Below are 18,907 nucleotides of genomic sequence, written 5' to 3'. Positions count from 1 at the left end.
CTGGCTATCCTCTTCTACTAGGTCAAAACTCAGCATGAAAGGTCCCAAAAAGATCCTCCTAGTACATAAGTTCAATGGGCTAGGTTTGAGCACAGTGCTTTTGCAGCCTCTAGAGAATCAAAGACCACCTGGAAGAAACCACAACCCAACAAACAAATATCGTTAAGGCATGGGATGAGGTTAGATCCAATCTCTAGCTTGAAGTTTCAAAGGGTGGGAACCACATGTTTAGTATCCACTATGTATTAAGAGTAGTGTTGTACCTATAGCACCTCAAGATGCATCCCTTGAAGCACATGCTCAAGCTCCACAAAGAAGTCAAAATCCATTATTATCAATTGCAAAAGGTAGGGGAGAACAAAGAAAACATTTTGAGATAATCAATGGTGTGTTATCCACACCTAGTCCCAAAAAAGAAGCCAAAATAAGTCCACCACCACGAGCAAATTGTGGTGCAACTCAATCACGAGAAGGAAAGGAATAGTGAAGAGGATATAAATGAAGAATCTCAAGAAGGTACACTTACATATTCTCTTGTATTGAAGGATTCTGTAGGAGTGCTAGACTTATACACTCCTGAAGATAATGGAAACTTATGGGGAAAGTTTGGTCAAGCTTCTTTGTTCAGTAATCAAAGGAAGCTGGATGAGCATTTTTTTCTCATAGAGTGATGATCCTCTATTAGCCAATGTCACCTTTTTAAAGCGTGCAAACTTCTTGAAGGCTTTTGAAGACTTCAGACAAAATGATATAGTTCGTGAAGTAGCAATGTATGAGAGCAAATATAGGGATTATGAGGCAAAGAAATACATGCTCTCATGAAATAGGTTCCTAAAATGATGCCAGTTTGAGCCCATTGATGGACAATATTTTTTTGAAGCACATAGAATTGCAGCCGAGGAATTGCAAAAGGGAAATTTGCCATGAAAAAATAGCAAAGTTTGCAAGGGCAATCATCACTTTGATATGCCTATGGTAAGATGACTCCAAGTTTTTTTATTATTTAAAAGATGACTGCAAGTATATTCTAGAATCTGAAATGTTGAATAAGATGCATCTATAGTGTATGAATAAAGAAATATATCCTAGAAAGCACATAGCAAATTTAAAGAAAGAGGCAAATAATCATAATGGCAATGTCCATCATTTAGTGGAACCCATTAAGATTTATTATAAATCAAATTGTGAAGAAGGTAAATGCTTTGTTGGAAGGAACTAAGCAAAATGTAGGGAAGTGTTGAGTATGACACAATGAAGACTATTTGAGAGGCATTTTTTGTGAGGGCATGCAACACGATAGAAGGTGAGATGCACTTGCCAGTAGTGGAGAGGATCAATACCATAACGGGGTGGGTACTTGAGGATGCCAAAGGCAATTTAAGATCTCAAGTCCATGAGGTTATTAATGTCATATAGTGGGAGAGTGATGAGATACTTTGGATTGATAGCTTGATAGGAATGTCAAGAACTACTTCTTGGGCATGCAACACATTGATGCAATTAGTGTGCATAACATGCAATAAAAATTGATAAAATAAGCTATTCAACAACATATGGAAACAAATAAATATAACGAAAATGACAAAATATTTGGGAGATCCGAGGGACTTGCATCTAGGTAGTGCTCCCTAGTAGCTCCATTTCATGTACAAGACGTGAAATCAGGAACCAAGCCTCTCAACAAAGTCTTCAAGAGTAGAGGAGTGTGTACCTCTTCTTAATCCACTTTGGGTAGAAAATGGACCTGTTGGGATCCTTATCCTTTTCCATGCATACTTTCATTACTCATTATAGGAGGTTCTTACAAAAGGAGCTAGCCTAATATCAAAGCATAAAGCACTTCCGGCAAGAAACGATGCATGGAGACACAACTCTTGGCTAAATTGGAAACATAATGATTGGCAAGAAGTCTAAATGAATACTATCAATCAATACAAACATATGCGAGTAATACTAACTATACTCTAATATTACCGAAAATGCCACCCTTATCATGAAAAGGCTAATGAAATTTGTAAAAAATACCCATGATATTTCTACTTTTAAGGTGTTTTAAAAGCGATTCAATCAACGGACTTTGTCTGTGACTGAAACTTTCCATGTAAATAACATATATTGCATGCTTTTACTCACAAAGTCGACATGTGTCACCTTTATAATGACACAATGTCATCTTTGTTAGTGTAAACCCTAGTAGGCAATGATGCTTGTCACAACTTCGCTTATGAGCATGCAACATTTCGCATATCCTTCTATGATGTCTCAATGTTGTGGCAGATCTCTTAGTGAACATCAGAGTCAAAAGCTATCATTGATGGGTTCTTTGGACAAGAGTGCCACGGATGGATTTCAATGGCCTTGTGAACAAAGTATTACAATTCATGACAACTGGTCTATCACTTAAAGGGAGCACTACTACAACACTCTTTAAACAAGGATTTGTGCAATGGAATTCATTCTACTTTTATAGCAATTAGACTTACTTACCTACATGGATGTCCAAGTTTTAATCATTTATAACGGACTAATTTACAAGGTGTTGAGCAAGGGCATATGTATGTGTGGGAAAAAGGAAAGGTGGGTTTGGGGGCGGTACATGTATGTATGCATGCATGTGTGTATATGTAGAAGGGTTTAGAGGTCAAAACATGCATGTTGCAAGTATGAGAATTTGTGGGCTCCTCGTGCCATAAACTAGAAGAAATATATGTTCACATGCCGTGGCAATCAAAACCATCACAAATTTTATTCAAATTTAGTCAACCTTCGTATTCAAGCTCCAATTCTAAGCAATTCACTTTTCGATCAAAGAACATTTTAACATCAACTTTAGAAAAGGATAATATCTAATTTTAAGCACTAGGCACTGCAAGTGGGTTGGGTTAATGATTGCTATCGGTAGGCGAAAGACGTGTACATTAAGTATGTGCAATCGTCTTACATGTAATAATGAGAAGCACAAGCAAATGGTAATAATGTGAAGCAAGGCCATCGAGGCACTCTCATAAGACACCAACGAGTGGAGTAGGAGCAAGATTTTAGGCTAGTTAAAAGAAAGAAGATTATTAAAAGACAACTTATTATTATAGTACATGCATGTGCGTCAATGTTTAAACACTGTTTTCCCAAAAATTCAAAAAACTTCAATTCTAAAAAATTTGGAGGTTTTAAAGATAAATTTGCAAGTTTTGAAGTGAAATATAACTACGACCACACAAATTTTGAAGATTTGTGATCTCCAAGCATTCTTTATCGGGACAAATAGAAATGTTGGCATTGAGATGACATTAAAGGACAAATTTCTAGACATTGGTATGGAATTAAACCTCGCATATTTATAATAGACTACATTCATGTGCCAAGCAAGAGATATATATACATGAGGTATGTGGGCTCTCTTATTAAGTGTAATAATGAGGAGCATCCATTTTTTTTGAAATTTTTTTGAAGGATCAATTGGCAACATATTAATGTAGGGTGTGGGTTTGTGGGTCTATCGTCACACAACGTGGAGTGCGTCTGCTCATCTCATCTATATATAATACATCGTCAATTCGAGCAATAATGTTGAAGGCCAAGCTCTCCAACACTCGGGAGTAGCTCTCCAGAACTGATTGCCCGACATCCTACACTATACAAATTGACCATAAATCACTTGCTCTCTCTCTCTCTCTCTCTCTCTCTCTCTCACACACACACACACACACACACACACACACAAAAACAATTCGACCTGCTCACACACATACATAAACACTTTTTTCCCACACTTTTTTAGTGAATTTTTAACACATGCGCACACACTTTTTTTGTATGTGTGTGAGAAGTAAAATATCTAACTCACACTCTTTTTTTTTTGTGAAATCAAGTTGTATTTATTTATATTACAATTTGCTCTCACTCACTTTTTTTTTGTGAAATCTCTCACTCACCCACTCTTTTTTTTGGGGGGGGGGGGGGGGGGGGGCAAATCCATGTTTTTAATCTTAAAAGAGTCCGTCTCCAAAGTGGAGAGAAGCAAAATACAAGATCAAAAATTTTCATTGCAAGACAAGTAAAAACACACCTTTTTGGTGAAATAACAAGTAAAAACACACACGATTTTTCTTGGGTGAAATAAAAACACACTTTTTTTTTTGGTAAGGCGAAAATTAAAACAACACACTTTTTTGTGAAACTTAAAAAACAAACACACACACACACTCTTCTTTTTCTTTTTTGGAGGGTTGAAACACACAATTTTCTTTTTGGGGGAGTTTGAAAACACACATTTTTTTTTTGGGTGAAAGCACACATACTCTTTTTTAGCATTGCCTTCTAGGCAACGCTCTACTTACAATTTCATAAAAACGTGTCCCACACAACCTTTTGCCACATGCATCCTTTCAAATTTTGTGCCCCCCCCCTCTCTCTCTCTCTCTCTCTCTCTCTCTCTCCCCCTCCCTCTTGTGCACTACCAATAGCATCACCTTCGGCTCGTAGTCCTCCCTTCCCCTCCCCCATCCCTCCCGACTCCTTCTCTGCCTCCCTCCCCCTCCCTCTCGTAGTAAAGGAAGTAGTACTTGTACGCGCTTGTTTCTTGTTTTCTTTTTTTTTTCACACACATACTTTCTTTTTTAGTGAAATCCACATTTTTTTTTTGGGGGTGAATCCACACACACACTTTTTTTTTCACACACACACTTTCTTTTGTAGTGAAATCCAAACACACTTCTTATTTTTGGGTGAAACACACACTTTAGTTGGTGAAATCATATATTTCTTTGTGGGAAACCGGGAAAAAAAACCTCACACACACACCTTTTTTTTTTGTATGTGAATACATATACACACACACATCAAATTCAATGGATGTTACCACATGGGAAGCTGGAATGCGTACCCTGTTGTACTGAATCTTAGTCCTGTCCAGGAATGACTGAGGCAACTCCGGAAACTTTTGCTTCAAACAATGCAAAAGACTCTCCGCTCGTCCAGCCAAAAGCTCTCTCTTGCCCATGTCCAGCACATAATCTCTTACCACGTCCCACGAAGCTTTGGCATCAAATTTGGTGTGCCTAAGCCGATTCCGCATTAGTTTGCCTTGTCTCTTCCTACGCCACACGTAAATGGCGGCCTCAATACGATTCGCCAGATCCAAAGCAATATGATCCGTTTTCAGATCCAGAGAGGAAATTATGGCTTCAGCTGAAAAGTGCTGGGAAGCTATTCGTTTGTACATTGTCTCCCCAATACTCGCTTTCCCATTCTGAAAGGAAACGACAACGTTTTTGTGGATACGTAAGTATAAAAACAAGTAGAACTTAAAAGTATCTATCAACTTCTACTATAGCTCAAAAAGATAGGGTAATACATCATGATTCATGCATCACGAGTCAGTACGAAAGCCTATCTCAAAAGTAGGCGCTAACATGAAAAGCGCTAACATGAAAAGACAGAATAATCAATCTCAAAGCTAGGATTTACAAAATACCTTAATGGGAGTGATGAACCTTAAACCACTTCCTTTGGAACTAAACACAATTCTGCATGCTAGAAAAGCAACAGCGTTATTCGACCTTTGTCGAATGTGAGCAAGGTGTACAGCCATGTATACAATGACGTTTCTAACGCATAAGCGAGAATCTTTCTGAAAGCTATGTGCTTTTATAATTCAACAAATTACTGCATCTCTTCATTTTGAAGACTACAAGAGTAAAGTTAGCTGTTTCAGCCCACTGTCGTTAGTGAGCAAAGCAATGTACAACAGGACAACATATCATCTTCACTGAGTGTACAAATTAGAATGTTAGGAGCCAAGTCGTACGCATTTGGTGTGCTGCCTGGAGTAATGTGAGCACATCTGTTGCTATTATGTATCAATGCCCAAGACAGGATTGAAGAGAAGTCATGGCAGCAGACAAAGCTCAGTCATCTGCTGTCAAAAAACATCTTCACTGAGTGTAAAAATTACAGTGTTAGGAGCCAAGTCATACGCATTTGGTCCTGGAGTAATGTGAGCTAGCACCTGTTGCTACTAATGTACCAATGCCCAAGACAGGATTGAATAGAAGTCATGGCAGCAGGCAAAGCCCAGTAATCTGCTGTCAAAAAACGTCTGTTTGCCTCTTCAACCTATGCAGAGCCTATCTGACACTCAACACTAACTCTTGAACTGGAGCAGCCATACACACTCAGCCCCTGGAGTACAACAAAGAGCGCTCTGGTTGGGCTAAACGCTATAAATATAGAGAGAGCATTAATGCCCCCTCTGGAGCACAAAATCGGACTCCAGAATAGCCGGGTACAAAAATTTACACTAATGTGACACCTGGTGGTAGCCCAACCCCTGTCGCGACTCACTGCCACGTAGCTGTCTAGAGCCTCCATAGCTAGTGTGCAGTTGCAGGCAGAAGTGAGCAGAGGACAGCTCGCGAATAACCAAAGATCTCCTCGGTCAACATGCTCCATCTATTTAATGACGTGAACCAAGACAGTGCATGTCTGCAGCCTTGCAGAGCAGTTGCGTGCAGATGATTGCGGCACATGCACTGGCTCCTAGAGGGTGGCCACATGCAGGCCAGAATGGAGAGCTGCACCCCTGGTCACAGCAGAACCTCCTCCATAGCTCCTCAAGAGAAGCTTGTTCACATGAAAGATTGTGAATGTTGGGGCATGCATGTGCTCACCTTGGCATTTGTAAAGCCTGGCCATCCAAACTGCTGGCATACTGTTGGCAGACTGTTGGAGAGATAGACTATGTTTTGAGAGCCTCCTTTGCTGTGTGAGGCACTTACACCCACCAGACATCTCATGGAGAACTCTTTCCTCCCACCTTATTTATTCGGTAGGGGGCTCAAAATGGAAGAGAGTTTCTAACCATGAACAAAGGCACAATTTGGGCCCTTTGTTCATGGATAGAACGGGGGAAAAGGCACTAGCCAACAGTGACAAAGAGTCATTAGAGCCTGCATATGGCTACACCTGCATGCTACCATTCTGCTGTTCTCCCCCTGAACTCCCATGCATGTGGCCATGCTCTTAAACCAATGCACACACACCCCTTGGAGCATGTCCGGCAAATGGCTTTTTGGTTCATGCAGTGGTATGAAAGAAGTGGCCTTCGCTGTTGGAGTCACAGTGGTGCTGCGGCTCACACTTTCACTGATGGCAATTCAAAGCTTAGCAGGTTCTTTTCAGCGTGCCGTGCAATCAAGGACATTTTGCAGGACTGTCAAGCCAATCAAATGGCTGCAGGTAGATGCTCAAGCTCCAGTGAACTTTAAAGAAGCTGCCAGACGTAGGAACAACTACCTCTATTTCAACCGTGTGACTAGAAAACATTTTTGCTTGTGTGCACCAGCTCTTATAGCCCATGCCAAGTTCAGAAGCCACCTCCAGCTGAACTCTTTGGGCAGCATGTTGCTTGGCTCTGGCAGACCTGCCACATACACAAAGTATATATGCGTATGCACCCATACACAGCCCTGCATGTGCATGCACCCCATGCACATCTGCAGAGAGAGAGAGAGAGAGAGAGAGAGAGAGAGAGAGAGAGATTTAAAGATCCATAATGCATGTAAGCTCGCTGAGGGCATATTGTATTATTGTCTCTCTCTTGCATAAAGAGTATGTACTGAACTTACCTTTGGAAGTGCATCCCAGTAGGCATCAGGTACTTCCATTTCCGAAAGAGTTTGGTTGTTGATAGACAAAGCTGCTTTGAGCACCTGGTTTATGCATTCTCGCTGATGTTTAAGATGCTTTACTGTCTCATTTGAAAGTCCATCCACAGGAACATTTGGAGATGGCAGCCACCACTTTTCCTCCCGCCTTTGAAGAGGAAGCCTCTGAGATTCATAGAGCGCCTCATCACTAACAACAATGCCTTGTTCAACATACCAGAATTCTGTAGCTGCACTGAAAGTGTCCAATGATTCCTGTGATAGCCATAGGAAAGCACAGCATATCAATATCATGTCACAGATCACAAGCGTATCCAGATTTCAAGGTAACAAATGAGTCAATCGGCTCACCAAGAGCATTGCATCAAGTTTTCGTAGAGCAGGAAGGTTGATGTGAAGATCAGAACGGGGCCTGGTGACCATAACCTGAAAGGTTGTAGCCTTTAAGGATGTGCTTATTTTTATTTAGGACTTATTATAGCTTATCATTGAGAAACATGAAAATGAGCTTCCATAGAGTGAATAATCCGACCTCAAGATCCTTCCCATTTGGAAAGGTCTGCCAAGAAGGAACCAGCTCCACTACATAATCAGCAACAGAAAGAAGCCACTCCATCTCTCTTCGCCACATTGATTCGCGCTCAAATGGAAGAGGTTCTAGTTTCCTAATCTCTCCAAAGACTGATGCTGTAGATTTCATTTGGGAGCAACAGCTTCAGTGCAAGCTAATGGCCAACACGGATGCGCTTAAATGGGAAGACAATTGGTAGTGCTTCAAAATAAGAGCTCTCTCTCTCTCTCTCTCTCTCTCTCTCTCTCCCCCTCTGCCCACCCCAAAATAAACACCCGCCCGCTGAATTACTGACCCACCATGGGGACAGAAACGTCCTTGCCTGAGAGATTAGTTATGGCATTCGAGATTGCAAGTGCTGAAGATACTCCTTTTCCACCACCAGACATGTCCTCACCCAAAAGTAGCTTTGCAAACCGCTCTTTCATCAGTTCAACCTCTGCAAAAGAGGAGATTCCAGAACGAAGTTAGGCCTGTGAGTAGAAACTATCCAATTAACAGAGAACGAGTTTAGCTTTTAGGTGAGAATGGTTACTGCTCCAAGTAACAGCGAACAGGAATGCTCATGGGCAGTGCAGTAATACCTCATGGTTTATTGGGATAATTTAGGGGGCAACTAGCGAGCTCAGAGCAGACATAATTTTTTCAAAAACTGAAACGTTGTTCTACATGACCTGAATATAAGATTTGTCGAAAAGTCTAAACACACATGGAGATCCAAAATTACAAGCATGGTATCATGCCACAGTAATACTGATGAACAGTGATGATATTCACTATTTATCACTGACGTATAGTGCCACAGTAATACTGATGAACAGTGACGATATTCACTATTTATCACTGCTGCATGAAAATAATTTATCCTTGATAAGCCTAACCGCCTTGCTAGCCCGGATGAGCTTTGAATTACAGACAGTCTCCATGACCAGAATTCTACAAGGCAACCACAATTCCTTGGATAATTAGAAGTTTAATTCAAGTGCCAAACTCTGAGCACTCAAATGCATAGAGAATCTTCTTTTTGGCCTCTGCCTCAAAATACAAAAAACATATTACTACTACATAAAGAAGCCATGATGAGCTGTGGCGGTTTCTCATGGACTGCTGACCTGTCCATCAAAAGTCTGCCTCTTAGAGAGAAACCTACTGTTCTACTACTGATATTTGGTTCACATTGGTACCAATATCTTCAGAGTGGATTTGAAAGTTAAATTTGACAAATTGGTATCAGCTTGGCCCTGCTTGAGACTTAAAAATATCACTATCGTAACGTTCTGAACTACTTCACAAGTGCCCAAATTTTGTTCAGACCTGATCTGAGGTGCTTTCCTACAAGGATCTAATAATGTTTTCTTCAAGTTTATTTGATACTGCTGCATCGCGATCTTATTAGCAACCGTATATTGCAAAACTTTTCGGAAACTTAATGCAAAATCATTAGAAGTAAAAAACGCAATCGAGTCAGCCTCTTAGAGTGGAAAATTCAGGAAAACTGTTGTGAAATGCATTTTCAATAGATCCCCGAAGCACGACTGTCTACATGCGAAGAGCTCACCGGACATTTCTGTTTGCCTTTTCTCTCTTTTCTCATCCCATACGGCAATACCAGTCCTAGAAGCCGTATGCAGAGTTTCTGGATGGGTATTATGGCTTCTCCGAAGTGGCCATCCCAGCGGTGGCAACCCATCAGAACTGCTACCAGTATCTTCATCGCGGTCACAGAGTAAATATCCTTGAGTCGAGCACATTCCTTCTGAACTAACGTTGTCAACACTCAATCTCCAGCTAGTTGCATCAGTTATCTTCTCGAGATGATTTTCAATAGTTTTCATAATGGCCTTGCCCATTCTGCGACAGATTCAGGGCGCAACAACCTACATGAATGCCCAAACCTGCAGCCAGAACATTCGAATAAGCACATTATTGGAATCGAGTGGATGTAACAAGAAGCTCGATCATCGTTTTAGAAGCAGCCCGCGATCGCCAGACTAAGCAAGCAAGAACAATTATTCTTTCATCGCACAAGATGGAACGGACAGAGGCGCTGGTGTACGATTGTCGTTATTTTCTTTCAGCGCTTAGCATGCATAGCCCTGACAGTTTCATCCTTATCGGGCTATCGTCCTGTCGCAAATGCGGGTACGAAGTTCCTTGCAATTTTCGAGTGCCATCAGCAGGCGATTTTATGACTCATAGGCAAACCACATCTCTCACCTATGTTGAGGGACGTGGGCGCGCCGCGCCGCGCCGCGATCCCTGTCGTCGTCATTGCACAGGAAGCTCGAGCGCAGGAAATGCAGACAATCGGCTCGCTCTCATGTGCATGTGCGTGTGTCCGTCAACCGCGTACGCGATCCGACGCGCAAGCTTTGTGCGACCGGGGCTCCAGCAACAAGAATGCGGGACATAAATGTGTTCTGAAAAGTTCTGTCGACCTGGGTCTGAGCAGTACGGGATGAGGGAAGCGATGAGTAAATTGGGCACTGAAAAGGGAAGGCTCGTGGCATTCGTCATGACGTACTTCTGCATCGAGCGCGCTGCTCCATGATCACGAAACCAACTTCTGTCTGGCGAGCAGCATGTTAATTCGACTGCCAAACGAGACAGTCGAATGACAAGCTCGCCACATGCCTGTATGATCACTCGCAGCTTCCCTCAGAGGTGCTCCTTCACACTTGCATTAGCTTTCATGTAATATAAGCGTCCTGTACGTCCTGATCGGCCGACTCAGCAGCATCCAATCGAATTTCTCGTACACCTTTTCTCTGCTTCACATCCATGCCGGCAGCTGAGCTCCAAACCTGCACGTTATAGTTACAAATTGTGTGAAAACCTCCCAATACAACTGGCAGCTCATCTAAATTTCCGTCAACGTTTGGCTTCGCAGTTGAATGATATCTCGGCCGTTGCATGAATTTTTCTTACACATCCTTATCTCGTGATTATTAACAAGATGAATGCTCATTAAGCATTCATAAGCCCTGCCTCATATTCCCAGCTTGGAAGAGAGATAGAGGACTTGGATGTGCTAGAGGGGCCGAGCAGGCCTTGCCTTGAAATAGAAAGAGAGAAAGAGGGAACGTGGAAATTAGAGAAGCACAGAAAATGGATTAGAAATTATTCTCGCTTTGCCAATCTCACCCACCGTAACTTAGACTTCCACTTTAAACGTGGCAGGCAAAAAACGTGACAAATGGCCTCTGCCTTTCCCCTCATAAAATGGCAAGCAGGCGTGCACTAGTGTTCACCGAAAACATTTTTCTCAACAAATCACAAAACTTGGGGTTTCAAATTTTGAAGGTTTTTCCTTAGAATTTGCCGATTTTTTAGCTACTATACAACTAAATTGCCTATAATTTTGCAGATTTTTTATAATTAAGAAAATATTTTTCACGCGTGAAAATGAAAATGTTACAAGTTCATTGTATATAGTTTATAGTTTTCTGTGAACATTGGCGTGCACTTCGGAAAAGGAGGCAGTCCGCCTTTAATCCAAGAAAGGGCAAGAGCACGCCTGTTTGCCATTTATGAGTTGGAAACACATCCTCCCTACCTTTCCCTACGGGAAACCCCACCCTCTACAGACTCTTTCCCAATGGGAGAATCGAAGTGGGACCACCCATCAACTTCTTCAAGTTTCACAACCCCGATATCCATCTGCCCTTTGTGAATGCAAGGAAGAACCTTTAGAATTTCGTCGAATTTCAAGCTGCGGACATCAAGGCCCATATTTTACGCATTCGACAGACACTTGTGAAGTCGACGTTAAAGGACTCATACTTGTATTGCACCTTAGGGGCCTAGGTGAAAGGATTGTTTCATTAGCATTGTGTTTAACTCACCCACATGAGCAGGTTGGCCACGCTCAGGAAGCCCCCTGATTAGTTCGGATGAGAGCATATTGATGGCTCTGTAGACAAGAGAGATCATATAAAGACGTCAGAAGAAGTGGTATGAGAGGTCATATAAAGACATGACAAGGAGTGGTATGAGAGATACTTAGGGTCATATAAAGACGTCAAAAGGAGTGGTATGAGAGTTCATTTAAAGATGTCAAAAGGACTGCTATGAGAGATGCTTAAGGGACAAAAACAAGACTATAAAGAAAGAAGAAGATGTTCAAGGAGGAACAATGGGTTCTATTGTATGATAGTAAGTATATCAAGAACCTAGGTATGTTATAGATGAGGTGGATGGGGCCCTATCACATAGTACAAATGTTCCCTAGTGGTAGATCTCAATGAGGTGTTGTTCAAGACCTATGTTAATGGAACTTGTCTACAAAGATACTACATTAAGTCTACATGTTCACTGGAATAGTGAACTTTTTGAAGGAATTATGTGGATGCTAAGGTAAGCCTAGGCATAGGTTTCACTACTACACACGCATCCTATTGCGACGTTTACGTACCGACGATTAGCGCCCGCTTAGCGTTAATCGTCGGTATAAAAATCGGGTGTCGTAAATCGTCGCTATATAGCGACTTTTAAGAATCGTCGCTATATAGCGACGTTAGTAATAGTCGCTATATAGCGACTATGAAGTGTCGCTATATAGCGACTTCTATTAAAGTCGCTATATAGCGACTTTTAAAGGTCGCTATATAGCGACACTGAGACTATATTATAGCGACGTTTTACAGAGAGGTTTTTTTTTTTTTTTAAGTCTTAAAATTTATTTTCTTCCAATGACAAAATTTTGTAAATTTTCATACATGTTTGAGCTCATAGAGAAATAAAAAATGAGAGCATGTACATCAAGCCTTTGAAGCTCATATATTCATGTCCAAGTTGGAGATGAGAAAAATCAAATTAAATAAGAGCATTTACATCAACTGTTTCATCTTGAGCCAAGTCTAAGGCGCCAAGTAAGTCTATCTCCAACTCTATACCGAGTTGATCTCCTATATCATCATCGTACTCTAGCATCGTACGTTCACCTAAAAGTATTTGATCATCTTCTTCAATTAAGCTTAAGTGTGGTGATCGATCTTGACGATTGTTGTCTTCCTCGTCAATATCGTGATCTCCATCCTCCTCCCGTGCGATGTCATTATGCGCATCTTCCTCTTGCCTCATATGGTGATCTACATCTTCTTCGCTAGATTCATCAATTGGATCCGGATTTGGTAGTGGCATCTCCATATCCACATCTCGATCTTCAAAAATCTGCTTACTTCGTGGCGCAACTTGGATCACGTACCACCATCTTGGATCAGAACGATCCGGATGAAAAACCACCTATATTGAAGATGAAAAATCACGTGCCAAATGTCATCAATTATATATATATCAATGGACTTAAAAAACGAAAGCTTCGACTAATTAAATCATTAGTATGCACCTGCTCACAGTGCTCGGGAAGAACAAAAGTATCACTTTCATCGGTCCAATGTTTGGTGGAGTCTATTGCAAAGAGACCGCTACCATCTTTTCTCACAGTTGCATGGGGACCGTTGTAAGTAGTTCTAAACCATTTTACATCAAGAATGAAAATAGTAAATCGTCTGAAATCAATTTCATAGATGTCGCGTATGGTTCCACAATAATCCAACTGTGAGGAGAGAAGATTGGTATCCGAAGCACTTGCTCGGCTATCTTGTGTGAAGTTAGCCATGACTCCACAATCATACGTGACTCTCTTTGAATCGATGCGTTCTATGCGAAAATGTCGTCCATATGACCATAATGCACTGTACTTTTTGTACTGTAAAAGAGCATCATTAAAACAATGAAGATGCACCTATTTTATAGCATATATTGCCACAAATAATTACTTAATTACATCAAGAGATAAGAAACTTACATGCACCATACATCCAGATGATAACTCCCGCTCGCGCTCGTTTATTGTCTCTCCATCACGTTCGGCTTTACGTATAGCTAGTTGTAGCCAATCAAGTGACATGTGAGTAGGGAGAAGAGCCAGATCTCGTGGATATGGTTGTGATCGCCTGTACATTACTCTGAATCTCGTCCTTGCATTTATTCTTTCTGCTTTGGCCACTTCATATCTCTCAATCCACTTCTGCATCTCAGGGCTATTGAGGATACAAAACTTATTGAATTTCTCCATTTGCTCTTCGCTCATCTTTCTTTCAATCCCTTTTCCTTGGGGGACCTCGCCAATGATGCGATCATCATCCTTGTTGTGCCAAGCTTGCGGCATATCAGGATCCGTGGATGCAAGAAACTCTGTGATATATACTAATGACTCTTGCACAAGCCATCCCTCTGCCATGCTTGCTTCTGGTCTTGCTCTTTGTCTTACAAACCCCTTTAAAGTTTTCATAAACCGCTCGAGAAAAAACATCCATCGATTATGAACGGTACCTGCTATAGCCACCTCATCAACTATGTGCACAAGCAAGTGGACTTGAGTTGTCATAATGCTTGAGGGAAAGTGCTTCTCAAGCAAGCATACGGCTTCGATGGATTCCACCCTAGCCTTCTCGATGCTCGATATAGAGATCTCTTTTTGAGATATCCACCTATTTCACATGTCCATGCATATGTAAGATATTTGAGATATCCACCTATTTCACATGTCCATGAAGAAAATAGATAATGCGAATTGATAGTAAGCATACCTCACAATACCACAGATCTTGAATATAGCATTTCTAACATCTTCTTGTAAGCACCCTTTTATTGTAATTGGAAGGATGAACTATCAAAGCAACAATGAAATCATGTCAACAATATAACATAATAATAATTACGCTAATGCATCACTATTATCGGTACACTAATTCTACTTAGAATACCTGTAAGACCTTGTGCCAATCATGGGACTTGAGGCCACTAAGCTTATTGTCCTTTGAAAATGCTCCTTTCAAGCAACGCATGTACCCTGTCGGTGTTTGAAAAGAGGCAATGTCTGCCTTGATCGCTGCCTCCTCCCTCGTAGAGAGGATCCACGTTGCTTTCGGGAGGACAACTTTTCCTGAAGCATGCACTTGGGGCCACAAACGAGACATCCTATTCATAGCACGCAAGTCTTCTCGCACTCCTCTCGAGTCCTTGGAACCAACCAAGTGTGCCCAAATGGTAGCCCCCACATTCTTAAAGATATGCATGGGATCCAAGAGATGATTGATTTGTAACTGACCCCAATAAGGAAGCTCGTGAAAGATCGATAGCCTCTTCATACCAGGAGGAGGTTCCTCTCCATTCTCCCTCCAAGCTTGAATCCAATCACTTGCTTTTAAATATGATGGTGGTGGATCAAGCTGACCTCCACGTGCGAGATGGTCGAGCGGAAGGTATCGAGCATGACCTTCATAAACATTTTTCCTCATGTGTTTGGAGTAGCGTGCAAGCGATTTCAGAGCGGGTCCACAAACAGGACAAGCATGGTACCCACTTGTAGCAAGCCCTGCACGCGTGCATGAATATGTTAGTACAAGACATGCGTGCAAAAGAGAGTAAAAAAAGCATAATCCCTCATTGTACATGTAAAGACATAACCACGTACCTGCGCACTCTCCATATCCTGGGTAGTCATGCATGGTCCACATCAAGATACCCCTGACGGAAATATCATTGGTATGCCTAGGAGCTCTGGAAATATCAAAGACCTGCACTCCTCTCCATAATATCTGTAACTCCTCTATCAAAGGTGCCATGTACACGTCCATGTTTCTTGCCTTGTACTTTCCTGGCACAAGTAGTGCAAGCATGAGGTGTCCCTTTTTTATTGTTAGCCATGGTGGGATATTGTAATTCACCACGACTATGGGCCATGTCGACCAAGATGTCGAGCGTAACCCGAAAGGATTCACGCCGTCCATGGCTAGCCCAAGATGTAAGTTGCGTGGCTCTCTCGCAAAGTCCGGCCACTGATTATCTATGTGCTTCCAAGCCGCACAATCTGCGGGAATCCTCAATGTGTGATCAGTGGACCGATGAGATGCATGCCATGTCATCAACTCCGCTATGGATTTGCATCGAAACATGTGTTGTATTCTTGCAATGATGGGAAAGTGTCTTAAGACCTTTACCGGTATCCTCTCACCCTGCAAGTCATCTCTATATCGTTGTTCCCCACACTTTGGACAACTAGCCAAATCTCCATGCTCACGACGAAAGAGAATACAATCATTACGGCAAGCATGGATGGTATCATAATCCATACCCACCATTGTTAGCATCTTTTTCGCTTCATCTCTTGATGCGGGCATGGTATTTGGTGCAGGCAACATCTTTTGGAGCAACCTATGACAAAGACACTATCCAAATGATGATTCTCAAAACAAACAATATCCAAATAATGAGTCAATCAAATTAATGCAAGGGCTAACCTCATTAAGGCCGAGACACTTGTATCCAACCACCCATACTGTACTTGTAGATTCAAGATTGAGAGACAAGCACGTAGTTTAGACATCCTGGCACCCTCGTACAATTGTGTTGATTGCAACTCTCGCATTTTCACCTCAGACTCTGACATCACGTGTACGTGGGATGTAGTGCCCCTAAAAATGGAATCCATCATGTCGACCATACCCTCGTCGTCATCTGGGAGACTATAGTCTTGTTGAAAGTGAGAAGGTATATGCGTACCCTCGTCACCCTCGTCATCCTGTCATAAGCTCATTCGTGTAAATAGAAGATCTTCTAATTCCGGGTATACAATAAGATTGCGAACTTAAATAGCTTTGACTTACCGATGATCCATCAACATGTGCAACACCAACGGGGGGTACTGGTTCCGGCTCCTCCCCATACATCCGCAAGTGGCGCATGATAATACGACGTTGATGTCGTACTTCTCGCTTGCAATGAGTGCAATGACAATATAACCTCTCCGTAAGCCACTTCGTGCTCCCGGGCGTTGGCGCATCATCGGATGAGCTTCCACTCGTCCCTTCCATCTACACTTATAAAACCAAAACATAAGCATGAAGAGGAGATGTACACAATTATGAGCATAGCATGTTTAATTTGAGCTTCTCTTGAGGCTATATAAAAAGAATGACATCGCTATATAGTAAGGATTGAAACAAAAAATCCTATATAGTAAGGCTGTGTAGTAAGAGAAGATATTGACAATTATAGGCATAGCATGTTTGAGTCACAAGAGGCTTCATTAAAAAACAAACAGTAAGCGTCGCTATATAGCGACGCTCTGTTCCGTCGCTATATAGCGACGATTTTAATTGAAAGCGTCGCTATATAGCGACGTTTTCAATTAAAAAACGTCGCTATATAGCGACGAATAAGCGTCGCTATATAGCGACGCTGTGGGTTAAAACCCGAAACGCCGAAACCCGCGGCGTTTTGCTCAAAGCTTTCCTAATCTCTAAACTAAGCTCTCCAAAATCTCCTCCCACCTATTTTCACTGACCTCCCATCTATTCCAAGCAACCTCCTACCCTATTTCCCACTCCTCACCCTCCTCCTACCTCTTGTGCACCCTCTCTCTCCTCTTTCCCTCTTTGGTTTCCAGAAAGAAAGTTCTTCAAAAGGTGAGTTTTTTTCAACAATGTAGGTTGTTTGTTTGTTAGCTTTGGTTTTCTGAGTGTTTCTACTTGTATTGCTAAAGTTTTAAACTAGTTTTCATGCTTGATTAGAAAGGATTCAAACAAAAAACGAAATTTCAAGAAAGAAAGAAAGAAACTCACCTCTTCTTTCTGTATTTCTCTTCCTTCTCTTCCTTCTCTTCTCCTCAATCTCCTCCTTTCCTTGTCTCCTCAATCTTCTCTTTCCTTGTCTCCTTTCAAGAAGTTGCTTTTGTGATCTCCTCTTTCCACTAACATCTTATTTGAAAAAATGGGTTGTTTTCTCTCTTTTGTAGGGCCAGTCCACTACACCGAGCGGGACATAGTCTCTCTTTTGTGGGCCCAGTCCACTACACCGAGCGGGACATACTTTTACAGGTAAGTGCTTCCTCTTCTTTCCATTTAAGCTTTTTGTTATTTGCATTTGCCTGCAGCTAGCGCCTTAAGCGCTAGCTGCAGTGATGGGCGTAGGAACCCTCTCTTCCCCCTTCTCTTTTTCTCATTTTCCCCCTTCTCTTTTTTCCCTCTTCTCTTATTCTCTCTTTCCCCCTCTCTCTTTTCCCTTCTCTCTTTCCTTTCCCCCTTATTCTCTATTTCCGCATCCCTCTTATTCTCTTATGCTTATGCTTCTCTCATTCCGCATAAGCTCCTCCTCTATTTCCGCATGAGCATAAGCATGAGCTTATGCTTATGCTTATGCATAAGCATAAGCATAAGCATAAGCTCATGCTTATGCTCATTCATGAGCATGAGCTTATGCGTAAGTTTCCGCAAGAGCTTATGCGGAAAAAGAGAATGAGAGAAGCATATGCTTCTCTCATTCTCTTTTTCCGCATAAGCTCCTTCTCTCATTCCGCATAAGCTCCTTCTCTATTTCCGCATGAGCATAAGCATGAGCTTATGCTTATGCTTATGCTTATATGCATAAGCATAAGCTCATGCTTATGCTCATGCGGAAATAGAGAAGGAGCTTATGCGGAATGAGAGAAGGAGCTTGTCATGAGCTTATGCGCAAGTTTCCGCAAGAGCTTATGCGCAAGTTTCCGCAAGTGCTCCTTCTCTTTTTCCGCATAAGCTCTTTCTCTCATTCCGCATAAGCTCCTTCTCTATTTCCGCATGAGCATAAGCATGAGCTTATGCTTATGCTTATGCATAAGCATAAGCAT

At 41.8% G+C, this 18,907-nt stretch overlaps 1 protein-coding gene across 1 annotated transcript; it reads right to left on the bottom strand.

Annotated features, from left to right (window-relative positions):
* Positions 1 to 3,244: 3,244 nt before the first annotated feature.
* LOC147882734 (rop guanine nucleotide exchange factor 7-like) lies at positions 3,245 to 10,695 on the bottom strand. Its single transcript, XM_087400294.1, has 8 exons — positions 10,453 to 10,695; positions 9,794 to 10,130; positions 8,558 to 8,674; positions 8,197 to 8,351; positions 8,016 to 8,090; positions 7,626 to 7,919; positions 4,883 to 5,248; positions 3,245 to 3,626 (listed from the first exon to the last, which is right to left on the bottom strand). The coding sequence occupies exons 2-8, from the start codon at positions 10,083 to 10,085 to the stop codon at positions 3,468 to 3,470; spliced, it is 1,458 nt and encodes a 485-aa protein (XP_087256420.1). The 5' UTR covers positions 10,086 to 10,130; positions 10,453 to 10,695; the 3' UTR covers positions 3,245 to 3,467.
* Between the last annotated feature and the right edge of the window lie 8,212 nt (positions 10,696 to 18,907).

This window comes from Dipteris shenzhenensis, chromosome 29 (assembly GCF_047967505.1).
Source record: "Dipteris shenzhenensis isolate YYH24624 ecotype China chromosome 29, Dip_SZ_1.0, whole genome shotgun sequence".
NCBI classification, from domain to species: domain Eukaryota; kingdom Viridiplantae; phylum Streptophyta; class Polypodiopsida; order Gleicheniales; family Dipteridaceae; genus Dipteris; species Dipteris shenzhenensis.
Note: the sequence above shows the minus strand (reverse complement) of the source record. Positions and strands in the feature narration are given on the sequence as shown.

Bases quoted from the DNA above. Each gene is read 5' to 3' on its own strand.
- LOC147882734 (XM_087400294.1), bottom strand. From the start codon at position 10,085: ATGGGCAAGGCCATTATGAAAACTATTGAAAATCATCTCGAGAAGATA. The intron at 8,352-8,557 runs GCAAGGACGTTT...TGAAATCTACAG, and splicing joins TGCCATAACTAATCTCTCAG to CATCAGTCTTTGGAGAGATT. The intron at 7,920-8,015 runs GTGAGCCGATTG...TGGCTATCACAG, and splicing joins AACTTGATGCAATGCTCTTG to GAATCATTGGACACTTTCAG.